General features: G+C 38.8%; 4 protein-coding genes across 4 annotated transcripts; 2 read left to right on the top strand and 2 right to left on the bottom strand.

The window, feature by feature from the left end:
* The first annotated feature begins 268 nt into the window (after window positions 1-268).
* On the top strand, window positions 269-1,088 carry LOC149009311 (uncharacterized). Its single transcript, XM_089163727.1, has 2 exons — window positions 269-481; window positions 577-1,088. The coding sequence occupies exons 1-2, from the start codon at window positions 352-354 to the stop codon at window positions 810-812; spliced, it is 366 nt and encodes a 121-aa protein (XP_089019853.1). The 5' UTR covers window positions 269-351; the 3' UTR covers window positions 813-1,088.
* Window positions 1,089-2,680: 1,592 nt separating this feature from the next.
* LOC149009312 (TRAM, LAG1 and CLN8 (TLC) lipid-sensing domain containing protein) lies at window positions 2,681-17,584 on the bottom strand. Its single transcript, XM_089164444.1, has 3 exons — window positions 17,109-17,584; window positions 3,286-3,563; window positions 2,681-3,100 (listed from the first exon to the last, which is right to left on the bottom strand). The coding sequence occupies exons 1-3, from the start codon at window positions 17,350-17,352 to the stop codon at window positions 2,795-2,797; spliced, it is 828 nt and encodes a 275-aa protein (XP_089020570.1). The 5' UTR covers window positions 17,353-17,584; the 3' UTR covers window positions 2,681-2,794.
* Window positions 17,585-17,898: 314 nt separating this feature from the next.
* On the top strand, window positions 17,899-21,571 carry LOC149009313 (chlorophyllide a oxygenase, chloroplastic-like). Its single transcript, XM_089164442.1, is given in 10 exon segments — window positions 17,899-18,041; window positions 18,157-18,396; window positions 18,486-18,590; window positions 18,929-19,207; window positions 19,322-19,469; window positions 19,559-19,743; window positions 19,976-20,088; window positions 20,357-20,651; window positions 21,011-21,133; window positions 21,135-21,571. Coding segments are annotated over 10 exon segments (1,614 nt in total). The 5' UTR covers window positions 17,899-17,963; the 3' UTR covers window positions 21,183-21,571.
* LOC149009314 (zinc-ribbon domain protein) lies at window positions 21,570-22,425 on the bottom strand. Its single transcript, XM_089164445.1, has one exon. The coding sequence runs from the start codon at window positions 22,202-22,204 to the stop codon at window positions 21,875-21,877; it is 330 nt and encodes a 109-aa protein (XP_089020571.1). The 5' UTR covers window positions 22,205-22,425; the 3' UTR covers window positions 21,570-21,874.
* Window positions 22,426-23,022: the final 597 nt, after the last annotated feature.

Consider the following 23,022-nt stretch of genomic DNA (forward strand, 5'->3'; position numbering starts at 1 on the left):
GTGAAATTAGACATGCTCTTACATATTATCTAGATAAATGGAAACAAATTGTTCTTTGCTTGTGTAGCATTTGCACCAGCATGGGTTAATGAGATCATCCTATCAGATAGTCTTAGAAGAAACCAGTTTCATCATGTGATATTGCACTTCTACATGTGGCTGGGACTCAACGAGTCGTTAATCTCAGAAGGGCATTTTAGTAAAAGCAAATAAGGCTCAGAGAACTAGGACTGAAGGACTGAAGAGAAGCTTGCCCTGGCTATAAGAGTATTGGAGGAGCAATGAGCTTTGGAAGTTGTGAGAGCTAACCAGAGCAACCAAGTTTTAAGTAAGAGATCGATCGAGATAGAAATGGATGCGAAGAAGATGGCAATGGTGATGACAGCAATGGTGGTGTTCACTCTGGCAACACTGCCTGCTCCGTTGGCTGCTATGAGGTTCGACGTTGCGAAGCTTCTCGCAGCCATTGAAATTCCAGATGGTATAGTATTTCTCTGTGTATGTATGTACAAAAATCTTTCTTTCAGAGTTGGTTGAGATCATGATATGTTGTTATTTACTTTGTTTGGTTGACAGGAAAGAGTACTGGAGACAGTACCTGGTGCGACACCTGCGTTTGCACAAGAACATATATTCCTTACTGCCACTGCACGGATGCTTCATTGTGCACCAAATGCGTCTGTTACCTAAGTGTGGCGGAGGCACTCAAGCCATACTGTGAAGATCTGGCTTCCAAGTTCGACTCTTACTGTCCATCCTCCCTTGATGAAGTGCTTGAGAAGAGGTCATCCCCCATAAAACTCCCTGCTTAAGAAGCTCACCATCTAATAAACTCCTCTTCTCTACTGCTGCTATGCAATTTCTTCCTCAAGTACCATGGTCGTAGTGCTAGCAGCGATTTCTGTGTCTTCTGTGCTTTACTTAAAATGCTAGCAGTCTAGTGTTGGTTTCACCTTCATAAGATTGTAACCAATGGGTGTGAGCAAGTGCCTCTTTTTTTTTTCTTTTTCTTTTTTTAAATAAAGAGGAGTTTTTAATTATATATAGCTTTCTCAAATATTTACTTCTGTAACCCATTAAAAGAAAGAAAAAAAATCGGTGCTGATCACGGTTAAATGTACACGTGGTCAAATGTACAGTCTCTTCTCTTCGTATAAGAAGACAATATTGAATTATTATGGTATAAATGCCAAAGGTGGGATGTTAAAGCGATTAAAGATCCAACTACCCTAGGGGAGGTCTTGAGTTCGCACCCACTCTCAGCTTAAAAGTTCAGACCGATGCAGCGTGAGATATAACAACTAAACAATGAGGAAGAAGCTGTATTTTTTGGAGTTCTACTCATGCTTTGTACTTGCTAAGGCCACCTTCACTTTTAGTTTTTCAGCTTTTAACACTTGACCTTGCAGCTATTAGGGATACTATTTTGACAGCTTTGAAACTTTCTGTAACTCATGTAATTTTGTTTACAGATTTACTCAAACCCATGATGGCCTTAAACTGCCAGGCCCAATCCCTAGATTGGCCAGCCATGGTTTGCTTTAGCATATTTTGAGGCTATCTAATGGGTATACTTATACCAAGTTTATGTTTATTAGTAGATCTTGTAATGAGAGGGTTAATTATCTTGCCTGAGGTTCTAAGTTATATAAACTTTGTAGGGTCTAGCGAGTCATGTACTCTTCTTTCTCATCCTCTAACATTACACAGAGAATCTAATATAAACCTTATGTTGACTGGAAAAAGATTTGGGATCAAGGATTTAAATAAGGGAAAGTGGCGGCTGAACGACTGGCTGAACGGTCCTAAAAATCTTACCATTAAATTAGTAGAATTAAATCTGGATTGTCTATCATAAACAGTTTCAGATTTAATTCAATAAATCTATGATTTATTTACCTAGTTGTTCACCTATATTTATGCCTTTAAATAATTACTTGACTTTCAAAATTTTCTTTTTGGGAGGCCCTTTGGCCCCAAAAATGACATTTTTTTTTCTGACTGGCTATCATGGTTGTTTTTGACATTTTGGCCCACAACCTTTGCTAATGTGTTGTAATTATAACAAACTGAGTGGAAGTTGTTTGATCAATAGTGAATCCAATGGAGGGGCTACCTGTAACAATCGATAGGAAAATTGACATGGTTGGAATGCACAGTTCTCAAAAATACAAGGGAGGTATGTAATTAGGTTGGAATGCACAGTTCTCAAAAATTGGAATGCACAGTTCTCAAAAATACAAGGGAGGTATGTAATTAGGTTGGAATGCACAGTTCTCAAAAATACAAGGGAGGTAATGTAATTAAGTTGGAATGCACAGAGTTCCCAAAAATACAAGGGAGGTATGTAATTAAGGATTAATACAGCAAATTCAGGCTTAATTCATGGATGGTATGCGTCCTCCTTAAGTTTTACATAATCCAAACCCTACCCACCCAGGTAGACCAGCCCCCCATACCCCACCTTCAAAAAGAGATGTTTTCTCAACATAACAGAATCACAAATTGAATGTTTACATATAGAAAGTGCATAATTCTGCCCACGGTAACTTGCATATAGAACACATTAAAGTTGCATTTTAAAGCGTCCAAAATGACCTTTACATACACCTGGTATTGGAGACTTAAAAATAATTGCTTCCCCCAACGCCCCCCCCCCCCCCCTCCCTCCCTCCCTCCCTTTTTTTTTTCTTACTCTCAGTTTACAACTTGATGCAGCTACAAAATCAAATAACACCAAGAACGTACATAGCGTTATCCTTCTCTCTTTTTTGGGTTTTTTCTTCTCTTCCCTTCATTCCTCATGTCTGGAGTGCTGAGTCTGCTCTCTCCTATAAGCTTTGAAGAGATCACGTCCAAGAAAGATGTTCAGCAAATTCATTCCTGCCATCCCAAAAAGGGCTAGTGGGAGTTCAACACCTTTCCCAAATTTGGATGCATCTTTAATGAGCTTAATTGTGATAAGAATGTGGGAACCAAGCCTCGCAGCAAAGAAGGTGATCCAGCTTAGTGCCCATTCTGCTCTCACAAATTTGTTGTTTGTGTCCCGTATTCCAGCCATTCGCCGCACTTTCCTCACGTGTAGGAATATTGAGTGAAGCTGTTCATCAGACAACATGACTTAGGATAGCACAACTCACAGCAGCATAAGTACACACATAGTTAAGTAAAAAGATAGGCAGTGGAACTTCTTAAACGGCTGACGAAGAAAGACAAGTTGAACCAGAGTACATGTGACAGAAATTTCTGAAGATCAAGATAATGAAAATAGTGATTGTGAAATACCTCACAAATAAGGGTCAGAATAAGATAGTTCACAGTGACTCTCCGATACAGTGCGAGTGTAAAGCAAACCAAAAGAAGAAGGTGATGAACAAGAATTGAAGGGATCAATCCACTATACAGCCGGTACCGGAGCATATCCCACTGGTCATAAGCAAAATAACCACAGGAAAAGCACAATGCCATGTACGAACCAGGCCACAACCCTCCAAACAACTGAGCATGGTCAAACATCACATTTAGACCCTTTGTTGCCCACTGATTAACCAGGATGAGAATGACTGCACATGAAACCAACAGTCTTTTAATCAAACAAAACACAAGGAGCCCAAAAACCCATTAGTCATTCTGCAGTAAATAAACTCAGACTGAAGGGACATCCAGTTAACAACCAAAAAAGGTTAGCAGAAATTAGCATTTCTTTCTTCTTCAAGAACTGCTGTTATGAATCTTGGCAAATATAAGAAAAAGGCTGTAAAGGATCTAAGTTTGTACCAAGATGCACTAGTTTGGATGGTGAACAGAGAGTAATCATTAGGAAAATATGATAACTGGCTCAGCTATTGAGAAGGTGAATGCCCGAGTACCTGTTTTAGTTATTCACGGGAGCTGAACTGGCCCATTCAGATGAAGATGTCATAATCTCATGTTTGTACCCTGATCCCAAACTTTGAGCCACTATGGCTATATATCTCTGTGAAATGGAAAATTGGTAGCACTCTCATTCACGAATGCTGAAGCTCATGACACATGCCATATTAGTATATGAGCACTCAGAGGGTTGCCCATGTGTCAGAGAAAGCAGCTCATCCAACTCTTAGAAATTCATTATTTTCCTACCTCTTTCATTCTTTAATTGGAAGCTACCATAACATTTAGCTATAAAGTGCCCCAAGTTTGGCACCTAAAAATCAAAATCGCATACTAGTAGAGGATAAAATACCTTCTCTCAATAGTAAATCTCTTCACAAATTTCCAGAGCAATAGTTTAGGGTCCCAAAGTCAATGGTTAAAAATTATACAAGCATACCGCCCAATTTACCCATAAAACTGATGTAGCTGACTGTATCAACTGTCATCATTTAAATTCTTGATTCATCATTACCACTAACCAAATTGATGGAGAAAATAGGTCTTAACTAATACACTGAAAATTTTACAGCACATATGCATACGTGTAACGGCTGAAGAAGCTACTCTATCTGATTAGCTTCTGTGGGCTTGTTTTCAAATGGAAAATTCAAACGTTTGGCTAGGCTCTAAAGCATAAAAGGGGGGCAGCAGCACGAGGTAAAAGGAATATGAAGAATTAGGTGATGGCACAGCCAGATTAACTAAGTAAATTTGACAGAGGATCACATTCATTGTAGTTTTGTGGTCCTATGCATAATGTTAGTGATTCTGCACACCCTTCTCTTTCTGGAAAATATGAGGATCTATGATGAGTCATATTTGCAACAGACAGGTCCCCAGATTCAAGTTTTAGAGTCAATAAGCACTTGCACGCAGATTGTAGATCAAGTCCCAAAGAATATGTGCAGTCACCTCAAAATACATGTTATTGAGAACTACTTTAGCCTGTCAAGAACCTAACAATTCTTCCTGTAAATAGAGTGCCATACCAATTAGTTTGGAGATGCAGGGATGCCTGGCAGGTGAAAAGCAGAGCTTACGGCAGTAAGAAAACAGCCTGATATAGTGCTGTTTCTCTTTATTAAAAATAGAGGGCTTGAGGTCACAATTTCAAGCCATTCTACCACAATTGACTTACTTAACATGGTATCAGAGCCAAAAGTCGATTACTAGGGAAGAAAAAGAAAAGCAAAGAGAAACATCGTTTCGACCTTCCAATTCTGCGCTGCTACTACACCTTCCATCGCTGCAACCTGAGTCATTGCACCACCAAAACCACATCGCTGCAAGCCTGCAACTTGATTCATCACACCAACCAAACCACATCACTGCCACTCCTACTACCCCTTCCACCGCTGCATTTTGAGTCATTGCACCACCAAAACCACATCGCTGCAACCTGAAAATTCTTGCAGAACCACTGCATCACCTGCCTTCTACTTTTGTTCTCCATTAACTACAACCTGAAACTCATCGCCTCTTCTTCTTCTTCATCCTACAACCTAGAACCAACCTAAAACCTACCATTGAACCCATCTCCACCTTCTTCTGTTTTTTCGTTTCTCTTTGAAACGATGCTTTGAAACCATCCTATTGAACCCCATCGAACCAAACCCATTAAATCCATTGAACCCACATGGACCAGACTAGACCAGGCCTAACCGAACCATGTCTTTTCCATTTCTATTAAAAAAATAAAAATATCTGATGTTTCAAGGGTATTTTTCTGAATTTGCATATATCCAGGGGCCTATTTGTGATTTCCCATATACAAGATTTGTGTGAATTCACATAGATTTTGGGCTTATTTATGATTTCCTATATATCTAGGGGTCTATTTGCACTTTTTATACTTGCAGGGGTCTATTTGTAATTGTCCATATATTTGGGGGTCACTTTTGTAATTAAAAAAAGATGTCGTCCTCTCTCTTATAAATCCCTAGATGTATTTGGGTGGTCAGGCTACAATTCTGCGGCATTTCAGTTGTTTAAAAAAGGTGAAGACAGAACAACAACAATTAATTTTTTGCAAACATGGCAACCACCAATGGTACTACTACTCCCACTGGCTCCGAACATTTCCTACTCTTCCACCTCTCTTGGTAAGATTTGATGGAACAAATTATTTGATCTAGTCTTGATTTACATACCTGATTATTGCTGGAAAAGGACTTGTTGGGCACATCAAGGGCACCAATATCAAACCTACCACCATGGTAGAAGATCTCGCTCTTGAGCGAGATCTCGCCACCTTGAAAAACCGAGATCTCAACAATCTTAGTGAAATCTTGGTCGAGATATTCTTTTGAATCAACTCGATGGCCCATCTCGGTGGGTTTTAGAGTCTCAATTGGGTTGAAACTTAGTATTTAGCCTATGTAAGGCCTTTTGAATACATTGGTGGCCTTGGATTTGTTAGAAAACAACCCTAAGTATGATTTCTAAGTCTACCCACAGTGTGAAACTGAAATGTTGTAGGATTAGGGAATGCAAAGTTATACAACATGTAATATAAACATTTAAGGCATATAAATGAAAAGCACGTATATCAAATGCATCAAACAACCTAAATGTTATCAAAATTCCATCCATATGAGTATCACAAATCTTAGTTTTCAAGAAAAGAATAATAAAATTATATAACCATTAGAAGTTCTACATAAGTCATTAAATCATAAGTTCATAAGACAAGTAGAGAATGATTGATCTTCCTTCGATGTTGTAGATGTGCTAAGAGTAGTTGCAAACGAAAATCCAGCCGAAATCCACATAAAAAAGACAAAAATTGAGAGTTCCAGCGAGATTTAATGCCTACCACCGTAGGTTTTTCATAGGATAAATGGATCTAGAATGACTCTCATATTATGTTGTTCCGACTGAATTCCATGAATCTAAATATTGTTCGTGGATACCTATTATTTGATATTGCAGCCCAAATTTGGAAGGTTACCACTGAAACATATGGACAGTTGAGGAATGATGCACATGTTTATAAGCTACGGACGAAGCTTCATGAGACTACCCAAAAGGAACTAAATGTGGCCCAATATTATGCCGAGTTGCGATTTCTTTGGCAGGAGTTGTATCATTATGAGGATTATCACTCCACTAATCCGGATGATGTTGCTACTTATAAAAAACATGTTGATAAGAATTGAGTATATGACTTCTTGGCAGGTTTAAATGTGGAGTATGATCAGATCAGTACAAGTATTGAGTCGTTCTCCCTTTATTACACTAGAACAGTCTTATGCCCTTGTTCAGTATGAGGAAAGCCATCGATTAGCCATATTTCATGGTTCAGTATAAGGAAAGCCATCGATTAGCCATACTTCATGCTCCTATTGTGGAGAAATCAGCCTTACAATCTATTAGCACTAAATCTAATTCGACCAAGGAAATTATCAAGTGTAAGCATTGTCACAAACCATATCATATCAAGGCCAACTATTGGAAGCTCCATGGGAAGCCTACTGATTTTAAGCAGAAAAGGGCACAAAGAAGGGGAAAACCGAAGGCTAATATTTCTAAGATGGTTTCCACAACACCCTCTTTAGACATTGATTTTTCACAGGAGTTAGCTACTCTACGACGTATTTTACAGTCTTCTACTACCAGTACAACCTCTACTATTGCTTCCTCCACCATCCATACCAACTCCTACCTTGCTACTTCAGGAAAAACTTTTACATGCTCCCATGTTTCTTCAGTTTCTGCTCCTTGGATCATTGATACAGGAGCCATAAATCATATGACAGGTTCATCATCTTTTTTCTTACATTATTCTCCAACTTTCGGAAAAGATAAAGTTCGAATTGTTGATGGCTTTTATTCTTCTATTGTTGGAAAACGGATCATTCAGCATTCTCCATCACTTTCTTTGTTTAAAGTTTTACATGTTCCCTCCTTCTCTACTAACTTACTCTCTAATAAGTGTCTTACACATGACTTGCATTGTAAAGTGGCATTTTTCCATCTTACCGTGTCTACCAGGATTTGGTAACGGCGAAGGAGATTGGACGTGGTAAACTAGACAATGGATTTTATCTGTTGGAGTTGATTTGAGGATCCACTTCAGTTCTAGTTGCATCTTCTCATCGGGTCCATTCGATAATATCAGACTTTTATTAGTGGCATCATAGGCTAGGTCATCCCCCTCTAAGAACTCTAAAGAAAGTATTTCCTGATTTAGTCTCTTCTTATAACAAGGACGATTTTTTTTGTGAAGCCTGAATTTTTTGTGAAACAGACTCATTCTACTTAGTTACCTTCTCTTCATAATAGAAAATATATTCCTTTTAATTCATACTGATGTGTGGGGCCCCACTGACGTGTATCTATTACTGGCCAAAGATACTTTGTTACTTTTATTGATTGTCACTCTCATTCTACATGGATTTATTTTTTAAAACAAAAAAAATGAGGTTTTCCAATGTTTTCGTGATTTTTATAATAAGATTAAAACTCAGTTCACTGCCACTATAAAGATCCTTCGCAATGACAGTGGCACAGAGTATATTAATGGTGAATTTCGGAGATATCTCTCTAACTCTGGCATAATACACCAGACCAGTTGTGTTAATACAGCTGCCCAAAATGGAGTTGCCGAAAGGAAGAACCGACATCTATTAGAGATACTCACTGCTTTTTACCTTATGAATAGGATGCCCAGTAGGATACATGGTTTTAGATGTCCTAATGAGATTCTCCAGGGAGCCTTTTCTTTTGCTATTCCCCCAAGGGTGTTTGAATGTGTGTGTATACCCAAATCACAGCCCGCTAGAGTATGCTAGCTCACCACAGCCTACGCTACATATTTCTGGGGTATTTTACTACTCAAAAAGGGTACAAATATTATCATCCTCCTTCTAAGAAAACCATTGTGTCCATGGATATAATTTTTAATGACTCTTGCCTTACTATACACCTCTCCAAGGGAAGAGTCCTCGAGGAGAGATGTTATCTCCAACTCTAGACCTTCTTATCACACACATAGACTCCCACACATCACCATAGCACAACTTAAGAGTTCAAGAAGAGTTTCCTGACCAAGGGGAGACTTCAGCTAGTATACCTAAGGACTCTAATTCTCCACATCCGATTTCTAAACCATGTGAAAAACTTGGTCAAGGGGAGTCCACCCCTATGAGAAACACTATTAAGGTCAAAACAAGATTGACCAGAATAAGGAGGTGCAGACTTATTAGAGGAAGAATTACAATTGACCAAAGTAGGTGGAGAAAGGTGACATGTTACCACTTCAATCCCTTACTCCACAATCAGACTCTATTGTGCCCTTTGAGGTATCTTCTTCTGATCTTCCTATTGTTGTTAGAAAATCAAACTCTATTGTGTCCTTTGAGGTATCTTCTTACCTCTTCTTTTGATTTTCCTATTGCTATTAGAAAAGGAGTTAGATCTTGTAATCAACATCCCATAACTAAATATGTTTCTCACGACTCTTTGTTTGACTCTTACGGTGTTTTTATATTTTCTATCATTTGTTTATGTTCCTAAAAGTTGGCAGGAAGCCTATATCGATAAGAGATGAAAGGTAGCTATGGTAGAGGAAATGCAGGCAATGAAGAAAAATAATACTTGGGAGTTGGTTACACTTCCTCTCGGAAAATGGGCTGCAAATGGGTGTTTGTGGTTGAACAAAATATGAATGGATCAGTCAACAAGTTGAAGGTTAGACTAGTTGCAAAAGTTTACCCAAGCATATGGGATTGATTATCAGGAGACTTTTGCTCCTGTTGCAAAACTAAGCATTGTCAGAGTTCTATTGTCTGTAGCTGTGAACAAATACTAGAACTTACACCAACTAGACGTAAAGAATGCGTTCTTGCATGGAGACTTGGAGAGTTGGAGAAGAAGTCTATATGAAAATCCCACATGGTTTCTCTGATGACAATACTACAGGGAAAGTTTTTTGGTTGAAGAGGTCAATTTATGGGTTAAAACAGTCTCCTAGATGTTGGTTTGGACGCTCCCAGAAGGCAGTGACCTCTACTAGGTATAAGCAAAGCAATGTTGATCATAAATTATTTGTCAATAAGTCAAGTACCAATATTACACTTCTCATTGTTTATGTGGACGATATTGTCACCACAAGGAATGATGGTGAGGAATTCAAAGGTTTAAGGACTTTCTTAGCAGAGAATTTAAGATTAAAGATCTATGGAAGTTACAATACTTCCTAAGAATTGAGGTGGCTCGATCAAAGAAGGGTATATACCTATCCCAGAGGAAATATGTTCTAGATTTATTATCTGAAATGGGAATGTCGGGGTGCAAAGCAGTTGATACACCTATTGAGGCTGGGGCTAAACTTAAGGAGAAGGAGGGAGAACTAGTGGACAATAGAAGACATCAAGGGCTGGTAGGGAAGCTTATTTACTTGTCCTACACCAAGCCAGACATTGCTTATGTTATTGGGATAGTGAGCCAGTTCATGCATGATCCATATTTAGCTCATATGAAGGTTGTTACCAAAATACAGCAGTAGTTAAAGGGAACTCTTGGAAAAGGAATATTTTTGTCACCCACTGATAATCTAAGAGTAGAAGCATACACGGATGCAGACTGGGCTAGATCTCCTGATAGGAAGTCAATCTCAGGTTATTGTACCTTTGTTGGAGGTAATCTAGCTATTTGAAGGAGTAAAAAATAGAATGTGGTAGCTTTATCCAGCACCTAAGCTGAATATAGAGCTATGGTCCATGGAGTTTGTGAGCTATTATGGTTAAAAAGCCTGTTATAAGATATTGGAATCCAAGTTCCAAACCCTATGATGCTATATTGTAACAACAAGGCTGCCATTAGTATTATCAATAGTCTTGTGCAACATGATCGAACTAAGCACATTGAAATTGACAGGTTTTTGTCAAAGGAAAGAGAGCTCAGCTGCATGCCTTTTATGAGGTCTGAAGAGCAAGTGGCAAATATTTTCACTAAGGGTTTGAAGGAAGGCGATTTCCTTAAGTTGGGCATGACTAGTATCTATGCCTCAACTTGAGGGGGAGTGTTAATTGAGTTCTACTAAGAGTTTCATTCTATTAGAGTTTTGGTTCATGTATTTCTCTATTTCTTATTACCCAAGTAGTGTTATTTCTCTTTATTATAAATAGAGGGCTTGAGGTCACACTGATCAATTTCAAGCCATTCTACCACAATCGATTTCCTCAACAATACATTTCTCCTAAGCCCACTGCCCAATCCATTTATATCATATTTTTTAGTCCACATTCCAAAACAACCTATGCCCTTTGCTTCCTAATTAGCCATGGCTTTTTAAGATGAGGCATGACATTTTAGGAAGCTTGTGGCCTTCCAAACGATGCTAAGGAGCTACAAAAAATAGAGACCAATAAACTTCTACTAAAAGGCATCAAACATACTATGAATCTCCATATGGCCTTTTAAGATGAAATATGCTTTCTACGATGCTTGTGGCTTCTTATGAAGTGCTAAGAAGCCATAGTTCAACAATGGGAAAGCTGTGGTTCACTATGGTCTCATATAGTTTCTTAAGGTTGATATTCTCCCCATTATAACCCTCCCCCCTTTTTTCTTTCCTTCACCAAAGTCACCTCTCTACTCCTCAAACCCTTCTCTGTTAGTCTTTTTCCCCTTTTAACAAATTTGTTTTTCCCCTTCTGACAATTTTCATCTCCCAGTGCCCCCCCCCCAATCAAAACAAAACAAAATAACAACAAAATAAAAAGCCTACCCTTATAGCCTCTTTTTTTTTTTAATTATTATTTTGAACCTATACTTCCAAGACTACTAAACCCATGCCCATCTAAAATCCATTACTTGAGCCCATCCACCTTTATAAACCTTATGATCTCCATTTATACCCATACGGTCATACCCCATCGTCATATAATCCCCTATTACCCATTTCATATGGTCAAACTCCAATATGCCTAACCAAACCCCTCCTCATTAAACCATTGGTCACCTTAATGTATTGGTATGATTATGATAATAGAAAAGATAAGCTGAGTACTCAAAGATCTTTAGAAGGAATACCTTTCATTATTTGGGCCTTCTGAGACGGGAGCATTTTGCTTCCGATCCCACCTGGACTACATAGGTATTTCACCTTGTATCTTTTAACATTATAGTGGGCCAGTAGCATTCTCATCATGCATCCTGTAATATAAAAATTTGGGCTAGTTCCAGATAAGAAAGAATATGTACTTTTTATTAGTAATTTAGTAGTAGGAAAATCGGTGTCTAATACCTACCTACATTCATAACCGAAACTCTTATCCAAAATCTCTAAACTAGACTATGGGCAACTTTAATGTGGGTCCCAGGCCCTAACCCCTGGGTGGTGACTCCATTCTTTATTTAAGAATATGACCCTATACCCTTGTATTTATATAAACAAATTAAAAAGTTGATTCATGCAAAGGCTTAGTACACCCGAGACACAAGTCCCCTCGAAGGGGACAGTCCACTATCTCACAATAATCTACCCAAAATAATTGATAACATTCTACTTTCCTAAATAAAATAGAACTCTTAAAACCTTCTAGATTTAAAAACACAATGTCCATCTCCATCTAGACACCCAACCAGGTTTAAGTTAGTCCAAGGTAGTGCATCTACATAAATTCCCTCAATGCTGAGAAAAACCTGTGTCTAGAAAAGAAGAATTAAACACTCATGAGTTGGGCTATCAGCTCCATGTCTACCACCAGACGAAAATCCAAAACATGAAACATTGGGGATGCATCCCTAACTGGAAAATCCCAGCAACAGACTCATGATGGAGAATAGCTTAGTAAACTGGCTTCCATCATTAACTAATCCATGACCTTCTCGTCTTCTATTACTACTATTTGTTGTGCTAGTTGAGGCTGCACCACTGATGCTGCCTGTTTTGGCTTGGGACAAACATCAACAACTAACCCACAAAGAAAGTCAGCAGCACTGGAATGCAGGATGCACAAGTTTCCATCATGATCAATGATGCCTTTTTGTTCTTCTAGCAACACATTTAAGGAGAACCAAACACTTCACAATGTGCACCATGAAAGTATTGAGAAACTAGCTAGACGACCAGCATTGTGTCTGGTTCTATTTTTTATTAAGGGAAACTTAAGTGAATCTCTCTTAGGGTTCAGTGTAATTTCATTTTCACCCATCTAACTTTCAAAATCACATTTACCACCCTTGATTTCCAAAATAGTTAGCATGTACACTAAAAACGTTAATTGGAATTTTTTTTTTTTTTGGGGGGGGGGGGGTGAATAAATAATATATTACCCAAAAGGAAAGAGAACAGAAAAGGGGGGGGGATGCACAAGGGGAAAGAGAGGGAGGGGCAATATCAGCTCTAGGAGAGCAGAAACATCTAAACCCTAGGTAACAACAACATGCCTATTCCTCGGGGAGCAAAAAGGAGGTCTATTAGGAATCAAAAGGAGCTTTGAGCAGACATCAAGGAGATTTAGATTCAGAAGTCAATCTACAAAGGTTCTGCTCAAGCCAAATGTAAGAGATACAAGCACTAAAGACTAGCTTCCCGACTATGTCACTAATGGAGGAGCCCTGAAAAGTGAAAAGAGGAGAGCCAACATATCCCAAGATCAAGGGGCCTCACTGCGATGCCAGATGGAAGCAATGGCAACTTGCCAAATGGGCTGTGAGAGGGGACAGGAAAGAAGAGGTGCGAGGGTCCTCATAACCTGAGCCGCGGAGGATACACTTGGGGAAGACAGGGATGTGGTGATGGACGAGGAGGGACCAGAGTACATTTGATTTGAAAAAATAAAAGGAAAAAAAAAATTCCTAATCAGTATCCTTCAATATTCCTTTAATCCTCCTTTTCCCAATCAATATCCATCAAATATTCCCTACTTCCTAATATGGTTATTCAACGCACTTTGGGAGAAATGTTGCCCTCTCGCAATGTAGCTAGCGTGAAGTCAATTCAGTGAGTGATGCAACTAACAGAATATTGCACTAAGGTTAATTAGCTTCTGATTCACCGCATTCTTCTAAACCTCAATGAAGTACAATCAAATGTTTATTACTTTATTGCTAAAGGAACATGAAGAGTTTCACAATTTGGTTTAAGAGTTACAACATAGGGAATTTTTGGATTCAACTCAACTCAGCCCTTATCCCAACTAAATGATGTGAGCCACATGGATCCTTGTTGCCCAATCAGCTCCATAAAAGAATGTGTGTAACCAGACCTCAACAATGCATTTCTTTTGTCAACACTTCCTAAAGTCATTTAAAACCTGCCCTGGCTCCTTAAGCTCTTCAATGTGAATGTCGCAATGTATATGAGATACCATAAAGGGTCCAACATCTTAACAGAGCCATTGTCACATTTGAATGAGAATTCATGCCCGATGCAGGAACAACCTGATTAGAGACTCTTCCCAAACTTGATCGAAGAACCAGCTATTTTATTGTAGCCCCCTCTTGTGATCATTGTCTACCCACTGTAGCCCCAAGTGAATGAGGGCCAGTTCTTCCAAGATCTTTTAAGAGAACCACCTCATATGAGACCAAAAAAGGGTTTCTAAAAGTTTTGGTTATGGGATATGGGGTGGTTTATGGGTATAACCTCAATTGGAATTAAACTAAAGGTTATCTTTCCATGGGTGGATTAATTGGCATGGAGGAATATCAAGGGTAATGGGGTGTTGCTTTTGGAGAAATTTAAAATGGTGGAATATATGGTGGGATGGGCAGATTCTTAAGATATGGGATGATAAGTTATGGGAATAGGGCGAAACTTGAAGGGAATGTAGGTAATGGTATAGGGATATGATTTTTCAAGTTTGGTTTGGCTTTGGATGGCTAAATTAGAAGATATAAAGATTCTTATTTTTGGGGTTTTAACGAGTACAAAAATTCAAGAAAAATTATATCTTCAAATTGGGTAGTAAAATGGGATCAAATTGAGATCTAAGATCACTAGGATGGGCAGATTCTTAAGATATGGAATGATAAGTTATGGGAATAGGGCGAAACTTGAAGGGAATGTAGGTAATGGTATAGGGATATGATTTTTCAAGTTTGGTTTGGCTTTGGATGGCTAAATTAGAAGATATAAAAGTTCTTATTTTTGGGGTTTTAACGAGTAACAAATTCAAGAAAAATTATATCTTCAAATTGGGTAGTAAAATGGGATCAAATTGAAATCTAAGATCACTAGGATGGGGAGATGATGTACCTAAGTTTGGGACAGGTCTAATGGTTAGATAGCGTAAACCAACCTTGAATTTTGGGTCTCTTGAAAAGTTCAAAAATTCAAGAAAATAAAATAAGAAAGATGATATAGAAAGCGAATGGAATTAAGTGCTATCTATTGCTTGTGATGCAAGTCCGGTAATGGGCTGAGATGGTGATGGAATAGTGAAGGTAGACAGCAAGCATTGTCGAAGGACAAGCCTTCAAATAAAACCCCTAGGTTGCTTACTCGATCACATGAAGTCCCTTACCACCGATGAAAAGCTCTATTAACACCTTGCTCTTAGGCAGCATCACTCTCTTTATTAATTGTATTCTGAATTTGTGATCTGTCACATGCCTAGGGCTTTATTTATAGCTTTACGTAAGAAGTCCTAGTGAAATTAGGACTTATAATTCGACTTTCCCAGTTGTACCCAACATACTAATCCAAATTCAAATAGGACTCTTATAACTAAACTTAAAAGAATTCCTTATCACATCCTAGATTGACTTAGACTCTTAAAACTAAAATGAACACAAGAAAAAGACTGTTCTACCCTTATAACTTAAGTTGGAAAGAATTACATAATTAGACCAATTAAATTAAAATTAAAACCTATTTTCATACTTGGACCAAACACTAAACTTATGGGCCCATAAAATTGGCCCTTGACAACATAAACCTATTGAACAAAGGCCCTATGCTCATATCTATCAACCCTAAGTAGATTTCCAAGGGAGATTGGCCAATTTCATGCTGGAGCTTCATCACCACCCTTTCCAAGTGTGTGATACGTAGTAATTTGAAGCTAGCAATACATGCTTGAATCAATGACCAGTCCATCATTCAATCCTTCAACACATGGGAATAAGAATTGTGATGATCTTTTCTATGCTGAGATTGGGGATCATCTGTAAATCATCCCTCCAGAGTAGAATACTCAAAGCCCTCTGTTACATCCATCCCACCTCAAAAAAGATTCTAGCAGCTTATCATGTAACGGAGCTACTCCTTAATTAGCTCTTATTTGTTCATTTCTTATTACAACTTCCTCGTTTAATCACTCATCCATCTCAACATCCTTGTTTCAGCAGCACTAAGTTTGATCATTCACAATAGTCCTCGTCATTTTTTTTATTTTTAAATTCTTTTGGTTTAGGTTGGGGGGGGGGGGGTGCAAGGTTGCAGTTCTTGCCAATTATTAAAGAACAAAAGTCTTTTTCCAATCAAAACAGGTTGCTACATTTGCCCACCATTCTCTGTGTTGAAAGAGCGAAATAGGACGAACAAAAAATTATTTTAGAAACAGAAGAGTGGTAAATGAAAACAATCAACAGAACATTGGAAATGACAGCACCGTAATAGAAAGAAGTAATTCCAGTTAGCATCTGATGGACAAAACTAAAAGGAAATCCAGTTAAAGAACAGCAAAACCACCCATTGAGAAAAGAAAACTTCATATCACCGCTCCCACCAGAGCTACTCCAAACCACACCTCCCCCCCCCCCCCAACCCACCCTCCACCCAAAAAAATAAATAAATAAATAAATAAAGGGGGAGATAAAAGAAGAAGAAAGAGGCCTAATATGTATATTTGAAACTCTTTCTTGGTTCCCATTTCAGCCAATTTTAGTAAGCATTTACAAGACACTCGCCTAATGCCTTTTGGAACCCCTAATTCACTGATGGGGCATTCAAATCCAAAAGAAGACAATCCAAACAACACATTATCTTAAGCAGGGTGGGAAAAAAAATTTTAAAAAATATCACAACGACCGACAAGGGAAAAGCTTCATCGCACAAAACTCAGTTTGGGGGGAAAGAGAAATTAAACCATTAATATCAGTAGAGGCAAAACAAAGCAATCCACAAACCACTCATGCCCTAGAAACGCGCACTTATAAAACAACCAACCAAGACATACAAAGAACATAAAGCAACCAAACCCAGAAAAAATAAAGAACAGAAAATAAAGACTGAGCACCTGAAACAGAAGCAACGGAGGAATGTAGCAAAGAAACGCTGGTGTTGACGAAAAGAGGATCACGAAATACAAAGAATCGGATGACCCAATTGGCAATCTGGTAGAAACAGCAACCAGCAAGCACATAAACTAGTTCAGTCCTCTTATGGAAGACGATTTCGAACACAACAGAGACCAACCACAGGACCAAAGTAGCCACAAAGAAAGCTCCAGTGTTGTTGTTCCCATGGCTTCCCCTCGCCATTCCTCAATCAATTCAATGTCTTCAAACACTCTATGGCTCTGCTTCCGTTCCCATCCAGCGCTTCCTTTCTTGCCATCCCATGCTTTCGGAGCTTTTTCCAAAATTGTGTGCGTGCCTCTGCCGCGTGGGTGAGACGGTGACTGTTGGGACTGTTGCGTTATCTACAAAATCTACTAGATGATCCGTCGGTCTCATTGCAAATAGCAGTAACGTAGATAGCGGTAATGGTCTATAGTCTTGAAGATCATTATGGGTTTTTACAATTGCCAGGGCTGAGTTATTAGATGGGCTTGTACCGCCAGGGCCCATGAAGGCCTTAATAGGATGAAGATATCAATTCTATCCGAGCTGGCAAAAAGAGCATCACAGACTGAAGAAAAAAAACCAGACAGTACGAACCCTCGTTGTCACAAAACATGTGGGTAAGTGTGTGCCACGGGTATAACTGAAGAGTCCACGCTTATCCACGTGTCAGACCGTGGGAGGCAAACCGAGATCGTGGGCAATTCCAGCCTCTTATCAACAAGTCTCCGAAGTAAAACTATAAAGTTCTCTCTCTAAGATTTTACTTATCCTTCTCTCTCCTCCCCTGCTCTGCAACTTCAAAAGCCATGACCACCTTTGCCACTGCTGCAGCTCTCTCCCTCCCAATATCGCTCTATAGGTCCTCTACGGTGAACACTAAGACGGTAATTTTATGTATTATTTCTAATTTCATCTGCTGAATTGATTAGAAACCCACTAACTTTATCAAAAAGCTGTTCTTGGGTTACAACCTCTAAAGAGATTGATGCTGGGTTTCAGGGAGTCAAAGGAAGTTTTCAGGTATTTGCCATTCTTGGACAGGAAGGACGGTTGGTGGTGGAGAAGAAGAACGCTTGGGCTGCACTGTTTGATGTCGAGGATCCAAGGCCTAGAGTTCCTCAGTGCAAGGGGAAGTTCTTGGACGCAAATCAAGCTTTGGAATTGGCGAGATTTGATATTCAGTATTGCGATTGGCGAGCTAGGCAAGATCTTCTGAGCATCATGCTGCTTCATGAAAGAGTAATTTTTTTAAAATTTTGGGTGGTTTTGAAGTTGAAAATTGATGTTTGTGTCCTCATACTTGTATGGATTTGTTTGCGTGGCTGTAGATAGTGGAAGTTCTGAATCCCTTGGCAAAGGATTACAAGTCCATAGGTACCATGAAGAAAGACCTAGCAATGCTGCAAGAAGAACTGGCACACGCTCACAAACAGGTCAGTTGATGGGGGTAAACATAATCTTCTTACACAAATTCGTCTATGATGAGTAACACATGCTCATTTCTTCTTAATAAGAAAGCCTAGTTTTACATTTAAGTTAAAAAAGATCCTCTGATCATGCGAAACATTTCATGGGTGGAATGCGACTCGGACCAACCTAATGAAATAATAATGTCAATCAAAGATTAAGGCTTGGTCTAGGGTAAATTAATTGTCTACCCAAAACAGGGATTGATAGGGTTTCCTATTTGATTAAAGAATGTCAAGAACCCAGTCATGACTTAATTCCCAGATGAACAATTTTTTCTCTTCTGGTGTTTCAAATGTACCAGGTTCACATATCTGAAGACAAGGTTTCTGATGCACTTGAGAAACTAGCATACATGGAAGAATTGGTAAATGATAGGCTGTTACAAGACAGGAGTTCAACTGAACCTGACAGTAGTTCCCCTACTCCTAGCACGTCGTCTTCATCATCTCTTGACATTGCCAAAGGCAAGTTTCCAAGGAAGAGGCTGAGTGTGTCAGGTCCTGTTCAGCCATATAATGCTCATTTGAAGAACTTCTGGTACCCCGTGGCCTTCTCTAGTGATCTGAAAGAAGATATCATGGTAAGCTAAACTCCCAATTTCATAGCAATTATTTTTGAGTACATAAGCAAGATATATTCTCTCTCTTTGTCTAAATGCCTCCCTAACATTTTTTCATTCCATTTTCTGTTCAAGATTCCTATAGAGAGCTTCGAGGAGCCATGGGTGGTATTTCGTGGGAAGGACGGGAAACCAGGTTGTGTCCAGGATACGTGTGCTCATAGAGCATGTCCACTTCATCTAGGCTCAATCAATGAAGGACGCATCCAGTGCCCCTACCATGGTTAGTAAGGATAAGATGAAAATATTTGGTTCGCATCCAGTGCCCCTACATGCATGTTTTAATTGTGAATTGGGGTGGCTGAACTTCAGGTTGGGAATACTCAACAGATGGAAAATGTGAGAAAATGCCATCAACTAGGTTACTTAATGTGAAGATAAGATCACTACCTTGCTTTGAGGAAGGAGGGATGATCTGGATTTGGCCTGGCAGTGATCCTCCATCTGCAAACCTCCCTTCGTTGGAGCCGCCTCCTGGATTTCAAATCCATGCCGAGGTAGTCTTCACTGCATTTAGATGTCAGATAACAGTTACATATGAAATTTAAAGTTTGGTAGAGGTGGTTATCCTTTTCGGACTGCTACCTGGTTTGTGTTATACACTTTCATCAGAAAATCTAGAAGAGCTGATTGTCTGTTTTCTTGTGTCATTAAGCTGTGCAAACTCATATTCCTGATTTTCCATATTTTTTATTCTAGGTAGTAATGTTTTGTGCTTCTGCTTTGTAGATTGTCATGGAACTGCCAGTGGAACACGGACTCCTCCTTGACAACCTCCTGGATCTTGCCCATGCCCCTTTCACCCATACTTCTACCTTTGCCAAGGGATGGAGTGTGCCAAGGTCTGCATTGTACCTTCACTCTTTATTTGCAATGATTCTATCGGAAATCCTGCTTTAGGGATTACTAGTCCTAAAACTGTAAGAGTTCCCATGACTTAAGTGTCACAAACAATAAACATCATTTACTGACAAACATGGCAGGAAATTGATCCAATAAATTAATTTATATCAGATTAGGACCATGGGATCACAATTACCTGTTGAATTAGAATTTCTATCTGTGATAAAAGCTTCATGCCATTCACACTACAAAACTTTGGATTTTCAGCTTGGTGAAATTCTTGACTCCTGCATCCAGCCTTCAAGGTTACTGGGATCCGTACCCAATAGACATGGAGTTCCGCCCACCATGTATGGTCCTTTCAACAATTGGAATCTCAAAGCCTGGAAAATTGGAAGGTCAAAATACCCAGCAATGTTCAACACATCTTCACCAGCTTCATGTGTGCATGCCTTCCTCAAGACAAAAAACAAGACTATTGTACAGGATGTCTCTGGATTTTGCTCCTATTCTGAAGCAAGTCCCATTCATCCATCTCTTGTGGAGACATTTTGCTGAGAAGGTTAGAATCTAATTCCATAAAATAGCAGAAAACAAAACTCATATAACATCTGTGTCTTGAGAAAGGTACACTAACATGATCCTTAGTAAACACTAGAAAGGCAAACAGGGACCTATCAATTTATTGGTTTAGACCATATACATGAAAATTCATACATTAGTGGAGACAAAGTAAGATAGAATCTCTGTGCTGTTGAAACAGGTAAGCAAAATCTGTTTATATTCATCATCAGAAACCTATGAACTCATACTGCTGCTCTAGGAATTTTGAGATGATCGGGGTTGTTCCTTTATTTTCCCTCTGTTTTGTATTATCAATCTGTTGTGCTAAAGCCTAAATGCTGGATAATCTTGAACCAGGTCCTAAATGAAGATTTGCGGCTGGTACTTGGTCAGCAGGATAGGATGGTCAATGGAGCAAATGTTTGGAACTTACCTGTATCCTATGACAAGCTAGGAGTAAGGTACCGGTTATGGAGGGATGGCTGTGGAACAAGGAGCTAAAATTCTACCTTTCAGCAAAACCAAATAGATTATCAGCCAAAAAAAAAAAAGGATAGTAATCCTTTATTGGTTCTCAGCTCAAAACCAAGGGTATACCAAGATGAAGAAAATCTAAAACCAAAACCCCTTGCATGTTCATCGAGTACACCTCCTACTGCTATTTCTCTCAAATTTAGTAAAGACTCTCTGCTAACCGTTGATGGATCAAAGGCATGGAAGAGATCATCCTTTGTTGTGTACAGTACTGAACCAATACCAATTTTTTCCACTGCCATTCATTCAAGTCGACAACTCATCCAACCCTTTCCTGTAACTGAGGATTTGTAATTCGATATCTTATCCAATGAAATCAAGCTATTCTTGTATTAAATTAAGAATTTCAGTTATTGGATTCTTAAATTTTTGAAGGCCTGCCCATTATGAGATGTTCAACCGAGATTGAGTCGACAAAAACCCATTTAACTAAATTTTCCTTGCTGAACTTGCACTCAGAAAGGGACAAAATTCAATTAACTGAAGTCTAAGCGATACATATCGACAAACACACCCAAAAAAGAAAAAAACACTAAACCCTTCTAACGAACAACGACATTTCAATACTATTCAATTAAAATTATACTTTTGAACATGGAAATGATTGTACATAAAGAAACCCCAACTACCCTTCCCCAAAAGAAGCAAAACATCACCTCTTCGACTCGGTCCTCGTCATCAAGGAGATCACAGAGCTGAACCACAGTAAGGGCAATAGTTGAAACCAGGATCGACGACACGAGCACAAGAGTGACAACGAAGAACGTCAGCGAGCGTCGTAGAAGACGAAGAGGTTGGAGGAAGAGAAAAAGACTCCGGGAAGAGGAGATTACAGTTTGTACAATGCATTAGAGGCTCTTTCCCAGGCCAACGCCAAACAGGAACAAAAAAAACCTTGAGAACTTTCTCGTAATCCACTAGATCGGCTGGAGAACCACAGTTGATGCAACGACCTACACCAGTCTTTAGAACCTCACGGACTTGTTGATTCAATCCACCCACGAAGAAGAAAAACATTTCTGCTTCTAATTTTTCTCTTCACTACTTTCTTTTGGGTTCCTTGTTCAGATTTAGAAAAACGCAGATACAAGAAGAACAAGATTGGTGGCTTTAAGGCTCTATGCTTTGTTTTATGACTCTATCCCTTCTCTGCGTTTCCGAAGTTTCGAGCTTACTAACCGATTCGCGGAATTTCTCGAGGTTTCTGAGCACAATATTGTTCGGTGCGCGGTCGTCAACCCTACTCCACTGTCGTATATATATAGATATATTAAAGAAAAATTTTCAGCGCCACCCTTATATGATTATATGATTTATATCTAATTTATCTATAGACGCCCTACATATTAAAAACATATTAATGACACTTCTATAAATAAAAAATTATAGTTAAGTTTGTTGTAAGTAGGTTAAAAGTTTTTCAAAAATATAAGAATAAACTTGAACGAACAATCCTTGCTCACTTATTTCCTCATCTTCTTCTACCGATCTTTTCTCTAGTTCTTCTTATCATGAATTCTTACAAAATTTGAAAATATGATTCATATAGACAAAGTTTATGACATCATGATAATAATATTAGTATTAGTGATAAAGGGTTTGATTGATAAATTAGATAATTTAAAGGATGACAAAGGATAACTCAAATGGTGAGCTTGAAAATTTCCCTATAGCTAATTTTTCTAATGAGAAATTTTAAGTTGTTCCCCTTAGAGCATGTTTAAAGTATATTTTTTAATGCTACCCTCGAGTTATCCTCAAAAACTAATGCCACCCCTTGAGTTATCCAACTTACCAATTAGATTCACTATAAGGAAAAAATATACCCCCCTAGC

Source organism: Hakea prostrata, chromosome 7 (assembly GCF_041222555.1).
Source record: "Hakea prostrata isolate BN-2017 chromosome 7, UWA_Hpros_2, whole genome shotgun sequence".
NCBI classification, from domain to species: Eukaryota; Viridiplantae; Streptophyta; class Magnoliopsida; order Proteales; family Proteaceae; genus Hakea; species Hakea prostrata.

Coding starts and splice junctions, on each gene's coding strand:
- LOC149009311 (XM_089163727.1), top strand. CDS start 352: ATGGATGCGAAGAAGATGGCAATGGTGATGACAGCAATGGTGGTGTTC. Junction 482..576: donor AGCCATTGAAATTCCAGATG/GTATAGTATTTC, acceptor TTTGGTTGACAG/GAAAGAGTACTGGAGACAGT.
- LOC149009312 (XM_089164444.1), bottom strand. CDS start 17,352: ATGGCGAGGGGAAGCCATGGGAACAACAACACTGGAGCTTTCTTTGTG. Junction 3,564..17,108: donor CTCCGTTGCTTCTGTTTCAG/GTGCTCAGTCTT, acceptor TTTCATGTGCAG/TCATTCTCATCCTGGTTAAT. Junction 3,101..3,285: donor TTCTGACCCTTATTTGTGAG/GTATTTCACAAT, acceptor TCTGATGAACAG/CTTCACTCAATATTCCTACA.
- LOC149009314 (XM_089164445.1), bottom strand. CDS start 22,204: ATGTTTTTCTTCTTCGTGGGTGGATTGAATCAACAAGTCCGTGAGGTT.